At 33.0% G+C, this 12,317-nt stretch overlaps 5 protein-coding genes across 5 annotated transcripts, besides 2 other annotated features; 3 read left to right on the top strand and 2 right to left on the bottom strand.

Moving 5' to 3' along the window:
- Positions 1–243: 243 nt before the first annotated feature.
- Positions 244–281: a mobile genetic element.
- Positions 282–514: 233 nt separating this feature from the next.
- On the top strand, positions 515–1,546 carry TVAGG3_0903580 (uncharacterized protein; the record flags this gene model as incomplete). The annotated part of the gene is made up of 1 exon (XM_001311692.1): positions 515–1,546. One exon carries the CDS (start codon positions 515–517, stop codon positions 1,544–1,546), a length of 1,032 nt encoding a protein of 343 aa, XP_001311693.1.
- An 83-nt stretch (positions 1,547–1,629) lies between these two features.
- On the bottom strand, positions 1,630–3,534 carry TVAGG3_0903570 (regulation of response to stimulus; the record flags this gene model as incomplete). The annotated part of the gene is made up of 1 exon (XM_001311693.1): positions 1,630–3,534. The coding sequence occupies one exon, from the start codon at positions 3,532–3,534 to the stop codon at positions 1,630–1,632; it is 1,905 nt and encodes a 634-aa protein (XP_001311694.1).
- A 1,018-nt stretch (positions 3,535–4,552) lies between these two features.
- Positions 4,553–5,653, bottom strand: TVAGG3_0903560 (26S proteasome non-ATPase regulatory subunit 12/COP9 signalosome complex subunit 4 family; the record flags this gene model as incomplete). Its single annotated transcript, XM_001311694.1, has 1 exon — positions 4,553–5,653. One exon carries the CDS (start codon positions 5,651–5,653, stop codon positions 4,553–4,555), a length of 1,101 nt encoding a protein of 366 aa, XP_001311695.1.
- Positions 5,654–6,294: 641 nt separating this feature from the next.
- Positions 6,295–9,462, top strand: TVAGG3_0903550 (Rho guanyl-nucleotide exchange factor protein; the record flags this gene model as incomplete). The annotated part of the gene is made up of 1 exon (XM_001311695.1): positions 6,295–9,462. The coding sequence occupies one exon, from the start codon at positions 6,295–6,297 to the stop codon at positions 9,460–9,462; it is 3,168 nt and encodes a 1,055-aa protein (XP_001311696.1).
- A 201-nt stretch (positions 9,463–9,663) lies between these two features.
- TVAGG3_0903540 (Rho guanyl-nucleotide exchange factor protein) lies at positions 9,664–10,125 on the top strand (the record flags this gene model as incomplete). Its single annotated transcript, XM_001311696.1, has 1 exon — positions 9,664–10,125. One exon carries the CDS (start codon positions 9,664–9,666, stop codon positions 10,123–10,125), a length of 462 nt encoding a protein of 153 aa, XP_001311697.1.
- A 1,356-nt stretch (positions 10,126–11,481) lies between these two features.
- Positions 11,482–12,317: part of a mobile genetic element that runs on past the window's edge.

Genomic DNA, 12,317 nt, shown 5'->3' with positions numbered 1-12,317 from the left:
ATATTCGTAAATTTTGAGGTTTATCCTTCGCTTTTAAGATCATTGAATTTGATTTTTATATAAAATAGTTATATATTAGAAAATAATATGAGTTTATGTGATATTATTTTCAGAAGATTTTGTGTTCTTCTTCAAAATTTTATTTTTTTATTAAAAAGAATCTTTACAAAATATACATTTACTTTAATTAATATTTAAAAACGTGCTCTATCAAAAGTTCCAAAAATTCAATATTTTAGCTTTTCTGAGGTGTCACTTTTGATGAATTTCTGTTTACAACAGTGTGAATCTTTTAAGATGGCCAGATCGAGTATTTAAACTTTTACATTAATTGAGAGAGTTCTCAAAATTGAGATGGCACACATCTTTGTTTACTTGACCAATATCATTTCTAAAGATGTGTATCTATAGGATGAGATATTCTGGTGAAAATTTTGATCCCTCTCAAAATAATCTAAAAAAAATCACTTTTTGGATTTTTTATTGATATGAATTTCAGTAATCAATTTAATATATGCTAGATCATCTCACCATCATCACGGCATTGTATTTGATTGGTGAGGCTGGATCTGGATGTACAATGTTCGGGAATCTACTTTCGAATGCTCCGGTTTTTCCAAAGTCAACTGATCATATTAATGAAACTATTAAAAACGCAAAAAGCTGGATTAAATTTGGTGATTTAAGTATAGTCGTATATGATTCAACTGGCTACAATGAATCATATAGCAATGCAAAGTTCCACATAGAAAAAATTTCCGAATCAATAGAATCAGAGTATGTTGGAGTTAGTGCAATAGGTCTTGTAATTCCTCTTCATACTGAGAGGCTTTCGAATATTTACAAAGAGTATCTAAATGCTTTTTATGAAATATTTGAAACAGATGAAATTTTTTATAACATAGCAATTATTTTTACTCATTGCCCTTTTACAGATTATGATAGATTTGGAAAAACAGATATATTCAAGAACAGCGTCGAAAATTACATCACAGAGATTACAGGAAAAAGACGATGGCATAATATTAAAACTTTCTTTGTTGACAACATGGAGCCGGACAGACCAGATGTACAATTTCAACTCTCACAATTCAAGGATTGGACTAGAAATCGCCTTACATTCATTCCAAAGGGTTCATTTCAAAATAAAACGGCGATAGGACGTTGGTCAATCATTGATGAGTATAGAAAAGAAGGTGAAGATTTTTCTGAAAAGTTTTATGCTCCTGTAATTAAATATAGTGATAAATATATGAGGAGCGCATTTCGTTGGGAACCAGCCTACGGCAATGATTCCATATATTTTCCATTTACATATCATGACTACTCAAGAGAATTCAAGAATTTTATTCGTGAATATGATCAAGATCCTTTGTTGTTTATTGGGGGCAAAGAAAATGCTATGTTTATATTTGGGGAAACGGAGAATTTTAGACCCATTTCTTTGGTAAAAAACATTAGATTCAGACAATGGATATATACGAAAAAATATGAAAATGCAGAAAAAATATTCTTTAAGAAACTTCAACGTGAGGGGAAAATATAGAAATCTCTTTAGATATTTGTTTTTTATATATATAAATAAAGAAGAATGTGTATTCATGTAAAGTCATTAAATAACACAATTTTTTACATTAAAATAAAAACAAAAAGCAGTGAATAGTTAAATGTTCTTGTAATTTGAGCTTTGCAAGTAACACCACTGCAAATTGAAAGAGCAATAGCAGGAAGGCCGCTATTCTTCAGCATCTCTTTAAACTCAGCTGTTTTATTTTCGAAAATAATACCACATCTAATGTTATCACAGCCACTAAACGCATCAGCGCCGATTGATTGCACCGATTTTGGAATGTTGATTTGTTTCAAATTAATGCAATCTTTAAAAGCAGATTCACCGATTGAAACTACACTGTTATCAGGAATCAAAATTACTTCCAAGTTTGTGCATCCGATAAATGAGCTTTGTTCAATTTCTTTTACTTGATCTGAGAAAGCAAAAAACTTATTTTTATTCGCTGGAGGATAAACAATGATTCTGTTTCTAGTATTTGTATAAATCGCTCCATTATCACTGCAAAAGTTTTGAGCGTTGAAACTATTGACGTAACTGAAAGAAGAACAACCTTGGAATACAGCGTATTCTATTTTAGTCAATCTGGAATCATCTGAAATCGTAATATTCTTCAAATAAACGCAATCTCTAAAGCATTGTCTTGAAAGAACTAAAATATTGTTTGGAACAACAACATGTGTTAGAGAAGTTCCTGCGAAAGCCTCCAATTCAATTGTCTCGCAGTTTATTGGAAGAATGATTTCACTTAAGTTCGTACATCCTTTGAAACAAAAAGTTGGAATTGTTTTATCACTTACATAATTATTTTCAAAAGTGATATTTTTTAATCCGCAAGAACTAAAACAAAGAGAAGCTAAATGTACTTTATTGGTGATGGTTAGTTTCTCTAGATTGCTGGAGTATTGGAAACATGATTCCGAAAGATTAATCTCTGCTGTACCACCAAAAGTTAAATTCTGTAAATTTGGGCAATTTCTGAATGCGGATTTTCCTATTCTTAAAAGTGAAGAAGATGCGAAAGAAACCTTAGATAAATATTGATTGTTTACGAATGCAAAGTCATCTATTAATGTCAGAGGACTTGAGAAATCTAAATCTACCTTTAAAGCGCAGCCATTGAATGCATAAGATCCAATTTGTTTCACAAAGGAAAAAGTCGGAAATACTTGTAAATTTATACAATTTTGAAATGCGTATTCTCCAATGGATTCAAGTTGGCATCCATTATCACAAACAACTTTTTTAATATTATCTTTTTCTATAAAAACTCTTGTTTCAATTTTCTTAACAGTATTTGGTAAATGGATAATATCTTCAGTAGAACCAAAGTATCCAACGACAGAAGTATTGTCTTTGTTGAACACCACGTTCTCCTCATTGATGTTAAGTGTTGTGCCATCATCTGACTTGAATTTTATGTTCGGACTCAAGGAGAAAACACCTCCATCGAATTTAGGCAAAGGAGATGAAAGCCAGAAATCTTCAAGACTCAAACAACTGCTAAATGCACCTTTGTAAATATTTTTTGCTTTATTTGGAATATGCATTGATTGGATTCCAGAATATTGGAAAGTGTATGAATAAATTGTTGAAATATTCTCAGATAATGTTGCATGAGTGAGTTGCTTGCAATTCAAAAATACTGAGCCTTCTAATGATTTCACAGTGTCTGGCATTGTTATTTCAGTAATTTTTGAATAAGCAAAACAAAGATATTTAATAATTTGTAAATTACTTGGTAAATTTACTCCTGGACCTTGGTAATGAACAAAGGCGCCAATTTCTAATGTAGTTGTCTCAGATTTTATCGTATAAACATCTGTATATCCTGAGCAACAGTACCAAAGAATTGTTTTGTTATAACTATATAATCCTCTTTCATCTGATATCATATATGGATTTAATATGTGAACAGATATGCTTTTCATTACAGTATTATAATGGAATGCGCTTCCGTACATTATGTAGACATTCTGAGGGACTTCAAAATCTGTTATTTGTGAATTGATAAATGTATAAGTTTTTATTTCTTCTAATTGAGATCCTTCTTCAAATGTGACACGTTTTAATAATGTGTTTGATCCAAATCCATATGAATCAATTTTACTAACGGATTTTGGAATAAATAACTCTGTGATTTTCGTATATCTAATACATCCATATCCAATTTCTATCAATGATGGAGGAAAGGTTACACTTGTTACTGCTCTACAGTAAGTGAAGGCACTACCATCGATTGTTGTAAGTTTGGTGCATTGAGATAAATCAATTGATAATAATGCAGTGCAATTATAGAATGCATATTTCTGAATCTTCTTTAATTGTGGATTATCCTCAAATGTAAATGTTTGTAATGTCTCCTTAGCATCAATAAAACAATTATCTTTATCAGTGTTCCCATAAATTTCCTCAACTGTAGATTTAATAAGTATATTTGGACTCTTTGAGGAACATTTCCGAAGTAACTTAAAGTTCTGCTCATAATCTCCATTAGCAAGAGAGGTAATAGTTTAGTCTAGAAACATATTTGCAAAATAATACTTATGCACTTTATTATTAGTTATTTTTAACTTTTATGAGTATTATATTTCAAATTAAAGAGCGAATGGATAACTTGAATCGATGAAGAGAATATATTCAGATTCTTTTGTGGATATGCATGATGATGCATATTGCATTATGAAAATCCATAAGTATCATATACTATCTATGATAAAATTTCACTGGAAAGATGCAAATTGTTTTGAATTGAGTTTTATTTTGGATTTTGAGGTAAATTAAGTGCATTTACTGAGCTATTTCTTTTTTAATGATAATGTAATAAAAGATATAACTTGAAATTAAGATTGAATAAAAATCATATATTTTAAATATCGTTTAATATCATCAGCAAAGGATCTGCCAAATAGTTAAGTTGTTAAATGTTTAGATTCGTATGAAAAATGACAAGAAATATGATATTAATTTTTTATTTAACAATTAAATTTCTTTGATTACAGAGTTAACAAGATCTGAATACTCAATGATTGATTCATCTTGGCTTTGTGATATTTTGTTGTCAAAGATAACGATTTTGAGCTCCTGATCGATCGCAGCGTGAATTTGTTGACGAATTATCATGTCTTTGATCTGTTGCTCAGTTTCGATTGGTGCGAATCCAATTAAATCTGCAAGTCTCTCGAATTTGACCGAAGAAAACATTTTTTCGGCATATTTTAAGTTGTGTTGCAGACAGGCCTTATCTAGATCGTTTTTGAAGTCAACGTCGAAGAATCCCTTTGTAGCTTCGATGAATTCGTCACGAGCGGCTTGATCAATCAGTTGTTTTTTGCTGATTAAATCGATATATTTGTAAAATGGGTATTTCTTGACGTCTGGATCTTCGTAGAGGGCTGTAATGGCTTTGTTATCCTTGGACTTGATGTTCAAACATGCACAAATTGCAGCAAGTTTCTTATATTCATTTTTAACTTCGTCGCTTTCGGAAGAAGCAATAACCATCATGAAGGCACGGTACGCTTCTTGGTACTGATGCTGAAGAACGTATAATCTGCCTCTCATATTATCGAATTTGGTGATATATTTTTGTGGAGTTCTTAATCTGAAGATTTTACCGTTTACTTGCATGAGAGATTTCTTGAGTTCTTCTTCATTCTTTGCCAATAAGTAAAGTTCAGCTATGTGCTCATAAAATTCCAAATTTTCAAATTCTTCTTCTGGTTTTTCTGTGTCTTCCCTTAATCTGGCAGCCTCTTCGTAGCCATTGACTGATTCGTAAGCGTTTGCAAGCTCAATCAAGTACTGTGATTGAAGTTCTTGGAAAATATTTTTGGATTCATAAAAAGAACGGATAGAAGTCAAATATGATCTTGGGTGTTGAGTTTCATCGAGCTTAGAAATTTCTCTAAATAATGATTTTAATATTTCTAAAAGGATTTTGTTGGAAATTCTTAAATCAACTGTTTCATTGAGTAAATCTTGTAATTTTCCGTCATCCAAACCTACCATGAAATTGACAATGATCTTATCTATCTGTTCTGGTTCTGGATTTGTTGCTTGGCTGATTTCATTTAAAGTCATAAATTTTTTGTCATTATTTGATTGGTGTGAAGCGCCGATAAAACAATCACTCTCATTTGAATTTATTGGTATCGTAGGCAAATATCTTGAGATTTTGCATGTAGTTTTCGTTTCAGGATAGACAAATTTTTATCCTCCTTTGACGTTTATATTTTAGAATCAGGTTATAAAACTCGAGATTTGGGATGATAAGAAGAGTATAAATAAAACATTACATAAGGATTATGCCTAAATCTCTATAATATGATTGCTGACCTGTTTATCTCGTTCGATGACGCTTGAAATTTTTGATCAATTCTCGTAAAAAAGATTGAACTATTAGTTTAAGTGAATACCGAATGAACTCCCGTAAACCTTGATATATGAGCTATACAATGCAAAAGAATTTTGGCCAATTATAAAAAAAACAACAAAATACATCTTCTGAAAAGTTATTTTCCTAGATCATCATAAATGCATGTAAATTAATTAGAAATAAAGTAAAATAAATTATTGTCATAATCTTAAAATGTAAAACGTTCGATTCTCAAAAACAAAGAAAATTGATATGACCCATTCAATAATTATTTCTATAAAATGCATTATCAAGCTATTTCTTACTATATTCTATAATATCATAAAATTGAATGCCAAATATTTCAATGTCTTTTTACGTTCAGCATGGGCTGCGTCCCCTTACAGTTCTTTCTTATGCTGATAACATAAATAAGACTGTTGCCCAGATACAATCAGACATTGGAATTTCTGACGCAGTTATTGCGTTTCATAATCCAAATTTTATAGAAATTCTAAAAACGGACTGTAATCCTTTGAAACTGTATCCTGAAGTCTGCATTGAAGGGCCAGTTGATAAATATAAGCCACCTCCGTACTACTTTAAAGCAATTCCGTTAAATCAAAATGGTAAATATTGGTTCTATGTTGAAGTAGAGACTCAGCTGAATGTAGCTATCGATCCAATAGCAGTCCCAATCTCTATATCCGAAATGACTAAATTAAAGGTTGAAGATATTTTACTTGCTTTTAGGGCAAAATTCGGTTACGATTTCTCGGATGAGAAGATTTCGATGGACGGAAAGATCCTGTCATTGGAAGATCAAGCATATCCTATCATTCAGCAAACAAGAAATAAAAGACTTCACATTTCGATAAATGTAGGCGATGCAGGTCGTAAAAAGATATGCGGTCGCGATCACATAACAGCCGAAATCGTTAAAACAGAGGAATCATACGTAAATAGCTTAAAAATGTTGGAAGATTATTGGCAACCAGCGTTTAAAAAGGCAAAAATATTTGAAGAGTCAGAATTACACAAACTATTTCGCGAAATCAAAGGAATTTACAAAGTTCATTCAGATTTTCTCGAAGATTTGAAAAAAATTGAAATTAAATTCAGTTCTGAATTATCATTTGTATTTCTCAAGCACTTAGATAACTTCACAAAGGCAATGGTATTCGTCTCCGCTTACAAAGCCCTTGATGATATGGTCAAAGCGAAGAGATCTGTAAAATCAGTTGATAAACAGTTCAAAGAAATCGAAGAAAAATGTCCTGATTCATATGGACGTTCATTCTTATCGTTTTACATCACTCCTGTACAAAGATACCCAAGATATCCTTTATTATTCAGAGAATTAGACAAATTCACTCCAAGTTTCCATCCTGAAAAGGAATTCATCAACTTTACATTCCAAAAACTGACAGATGTAAACAAACACGTTGATTCGATTTCTCATCGCGTTTTAACGTTAAACAAAATGCAAGAAATACAAGCATGCATGCCCCCGAAGTACTTGATCATCGAGCACGGCCGTGAATTGATTGAGGAAGCGGATGTCCGAATCATAAGTAAAAAATCCGGCCAAGGAAAGCTTCTTTTATTCAACGATATCATTCTACTATGCTTCCAGAAGAAGAAGCAATACACTCCAATCATTAATCAGGAGCTTTTACGTTTCCAGTTTGCAAATGACACTCCTGCGCTGAATTCCCTGTCAACATTCTTCCAGGGCGAGCACTACCAGATACAATTCCTCGAAAATGCGGACAAACAGAACTGGATTGACGTTTATCATTCAACATTAGAGGAAAAGTACAAGGAAATGAAGATTTCGGAGCCGTTTATTACTTGGACAGACTTAGAAATCATCACTGGCATGTCAGAACGCATGTCCCATGATGGTTGTTTGTTTACCGGATCATGTTTCTTCTTTGGAGGCATAAATAACCTCTTCCAGTCAACATCCACACTCATACAGTTCATTATATCCGAAAAGCAGTGGATTGTCGAAGAAACTCCGGTTCCTGCTCGAGAATGCCACACAATTACGGCTTTGAAGAACGATTTGTACGTTTGCTTCGGTCTGAACAAGAAGACAGGCAAGGTGTACAGAGATATTTGGGTCTACAGGCTCGCAAGTAAGCAATGGAGCAGAGTTAAGCCAGTAAATGGAAAACCAATCGGCAGATACGGACATTCATGCGTCGCTTATGAAAACAAGCTTTATTTCTTCGGCGGAAAGCTCTCAAACAAGAAGAAAACCGAAAGCGAAGTTTCCGACCAAATTTCCGTTTACGATCCCGAAAACAACATGTTTACTGACATCGTAGCCAAGTCCCCTAACAATATCAGCCCACCAGCAAGATACAGCCACTCAGCAACATTAATTGGCCGAAAACACTCCCGTATGGTCATAATTGGGGGGAGACATGAAGAATTTTTGGGTGACTTATGGATATACGATTTCAAGAAGAACAAGTGGTCACAGAGATTTAAAGCTAACGTAGATCCCCGCTCAGAGCACAAAGCGATCTCAATTGGCCGCTTTTTGGTTGTTAAGGGCGGTATAAAGGATTCCAGCTCGAAAGAAATAGAAATCATCGATACAAAGCGATGGATTAAACTCGATGACGTGAAATCTTTCGGCAACAGCGCTCCTTCGCTCTCCAAATTCTCAATGCTGCCAATAGGACCTGATGAAATCCTTGTTTTCGGAGGAACAGACCGAATCAACCACAGGAACTACGCAACAGCATGGATTGCGAATCTCTCGCACAATTTCGACCTGCACGATGACGACAAACCAATAGACAGATACTGGAGAAACACAAACATCGACTGGTTCTCGTCTGCGGCGAAAGAAGAGACAAAAGAAGAAAATTTCAAGATCAAAGAAGAAATAATTCCAGCGCCAACTCCAAACACATACGAAAAGGCAGAGCCAAAGCCGAAAGACGCCAACTGCAGAGACCTCAGAGCGAAGAGGAGGAAGAAAGAGTATTCAACACACACGTCTGACGTTTCTGACTCTGACGAAGAGGATAAACCAGAAAGGCTCTCTGCGCCAAGGATATCTTTGGCAACAATGGAGAAAAGGAAACACAGACACTCGGCAAATAACTTGACAAAGCCTATTTCGACATCCCAAGAATACATTTCAGTGGAATCAAGCAACTTCACCCCTCCTCCAGGTGTCCAACCACTCGAAAATGTTTACACAAGGAATTATATTTCTAAGACTCCTCCACCAGCTGCATCCTACGAAATCTCCATGCAGCAGAGACCTTACTTAATGACAGATAATTCTCCTCTGTTTTTCACTCCGAACTACTCAAACCTTTCTCCATTGACAGATTCGAGTTCTGTTGAGTTCCCTGCTTCTAGTCTCTCTACGGAATATTCATCAACAGAAGTAATTCCTGTTTCTGATATCAAATCACCAGAAACAGTTCCAATCGCTCAAATTACTCCTGTTCAGCCAATAGAAGAGAAAATCCCTGAAAATCCAGTATCATCAATTTCAGATTAAAACGTGACAGCTCAAAAAATACCAAACGATACAAAAATTTTGGAACAAAAAGTGCCAGTAGAGAAAATACCAATACAAAAAGTGACACCTCAAAAAGCACCAACAGAAAAGAAAGTTTATGATCAAAGAATTCCATCTCCAGAGCCACAGAACATTCCAAAAGATGCTTCATCGAGCGAAATCCTTAAAATTATTGATTCCATGTCCAAGAAGTTTGATCCTCCTTCGCAGACCTTTTCTATGCCTAAATTCTGCGAAATCTTCAACATCGACATGAGCAAACTTAGTCCATTGGAAGGAAACGCAACAAAGAAGAAGGCGCAGAGGCTCTGGCAGAAAGGATACGAAAACATGGTCATGGAACAACACGTGAACAAAATGGAGTCTGTTTTGATGGGAGGAAACGTTCCAAAGGGTACAATCTTCCACATGAAAGTCTTCGATGACGCAATGAGATGTGCGAAACTGATTAAAGTCGGTTCTGATGACAATTGCAGTTCAATCACTGAAATCATCAAGAAAATTATACAGAAAGACAACGTTTCTTTGATGATTACTGTTGCAAAGGGAGAAACAAAGATACTAGATGATAAATCGCTCTCGGATGCAATGAATTTTGTTTATTTCTCTGACAAAAGATGTCTGACAGTCAGCGCAATTTAATTTTCTCAAAAAAAATAATTTTTCAATAGTTTACATTGGATTATTTGTGAAAATAATATTATGTTTTATTTATTGTTTAATATTTACTAAATAGTTTTTGTTTTTTTTTAAAAAAAGTTAGGTATTCAAACGATTACAATGTAGTTTTGAATAGGACAATCTAAATTGAATGTCCTTTTTTTCAATGGACTTTTTTATAACGAAATGATGTTTATTATGTGATAATTCGAATTTTATCATTTTGGGAAAACTGTTATTTTTAAATAAGTGAAGTAATTAAAATTGATATTTGTTGTGATAAAATAATTTATCATTCAATTACCAATATATCTAGATCATTTATTTACATTTATCTCAAATTGGATCAATTTTTTATTTGTTACATATTTAAATAATAATGCATACTTATAAAGATTCTCACGAAAATTTTCTTACAAATCGATCAAAAATATAATTGAATGTCTTTGAATTTCAATACAAAATTTTTTAAGGTTTCTCTATCCATATTCTTATCGATAGTAATGATATTATGGGACATTCTTCATTTAAGTGAATGGCAAGATGTTTACCATTCAGATAGCAATGTGCAAGAAGCTTATACTGAGAGCAAGCTTTATAATCAAAGTGCAGGGAACTTTTATGTGAGGAAAGTAACATTTTCTTCTTTAAAATCAGGTGCAATATATCTTAATTCAAAAGAAGGAAGTTCTCTGATTTCTTCATGTACTTTTATCAATAATTCAAACACGGAAAACTATCAAGGAGGTTCTATTACATTAAACTGTGCGAATAGCGCATTACAAAGGTCATGTAGTATTGAGTCGCGGTCTTCATCAAACCTTGGCACTGTTTTTGCACAAATTACAGATTCAACGGAAGATGGTTTAAATCTCTTTTCAGAAATATCCGTATCTAGCAATAATTGTGGTAACAAGATCGGATTAAATGGAATAAAAATAGAATATGGTAAAATTTCTTTTTCAAAAAACAATTTAACAAAAAATTATGCAGAATCTAACTCTGCATTTTCAATAAACACTGCATCAGGAAATATAAATTATTCATTAATATATCAAAATGAAGCCGAATTCAGAATTATTAGTCAATATGATAAACATGCAAATTATTCATTTATTATATTTACAAATAACACAATAAATCGAACTGACTCTAATTTTCATGGAATGATATACTGTGAAAATGGTAATATGAATTTTGATAATTGCTATTTTGAAAATAATAATCAGAGTAATGAATATTTCTTTGGAGCTAATAATGGTTATATATGTTTATTCCAATGCCAGATAGATCTTGATAGTGACAATGAGCATTTTGCAAGTGGAAGAATTGATAGGGAAGTTAGTATGGGTTAGTTGGGTATGGTGGCACTGCGCGCCTCCTTACCCATTATATGTGAATTTGACACTTTACAAAACCATTAACGTATATTTTACAAATCAAACGCAAAACTAGCTTAACCTTAAATATTTACAAAGCCGCCAACCACTTCACCTCACTAACGAACTCACTAATGAAAAAATAAACGTTCTCATAAATTTTCTTCAATATCTTCATCATCAGTGTTAACCCTATTGTAGTCATACTTGAAGTCATAAAGTTTCTCAAGTTTTGAAATGCATAGTCTTGTTAACTTACCTTCATCATCATAAGTTTTTATAAAACTACCATGACAATCTTTATACACAGTCAATGTATAATCTACTGGTCTAGGATGAAGTGTAAAGAACATGTTATACTCAGGAAGGAAGAATAAATGTTTAAATGTATGTTTGTTATATTTTTCGATTTGTATGAGTTGCTTTTGTTCTGTCATTTATATAAAAATAAAATAAAAATAAAATAAAAATAAAATAAAAAATAAACTTAAAAATTAATGATATCACCACCCTCACACGTATGAAAACATAGCACAAAAATAAATTTAGGGTAGATGGTTAGATCTAACCCGATTTCTAACCTCAGCCGCTAAGCGGCGAGACCCTTTGGGTCTTTTCTACCCTGTTGAATTCATTGCTTTATAACTCTCTTCCTTGGTTTCTTTTTAGTTGCTTTCTTAACATCTGTCTCCAACTTGACTGTCTTTCTTCTTCGTCCGTAATGATACCAATTACTTCCACCAGTCAATGGGTCAAATGGTCGTTCATAAGGGTTTCCATACATTCCATAAGGTC

Source organism: Trichomonas vaginalis, chromosome I (assembly GCF_026262505.1).
Source record: "Trichomonas vaginalis G3 chromosome I, whole genome shotgun sequence".
NCBI lineage: Eukaryota > Parabasalia > Trichomonadida > Trichomonadidae > Trichomonas > Trichomonas vaginalis.
Note: the sequence above shows the minus strand (reverse complement) of the source record. Positions and strands in the feature narration are given on the sequence as shown.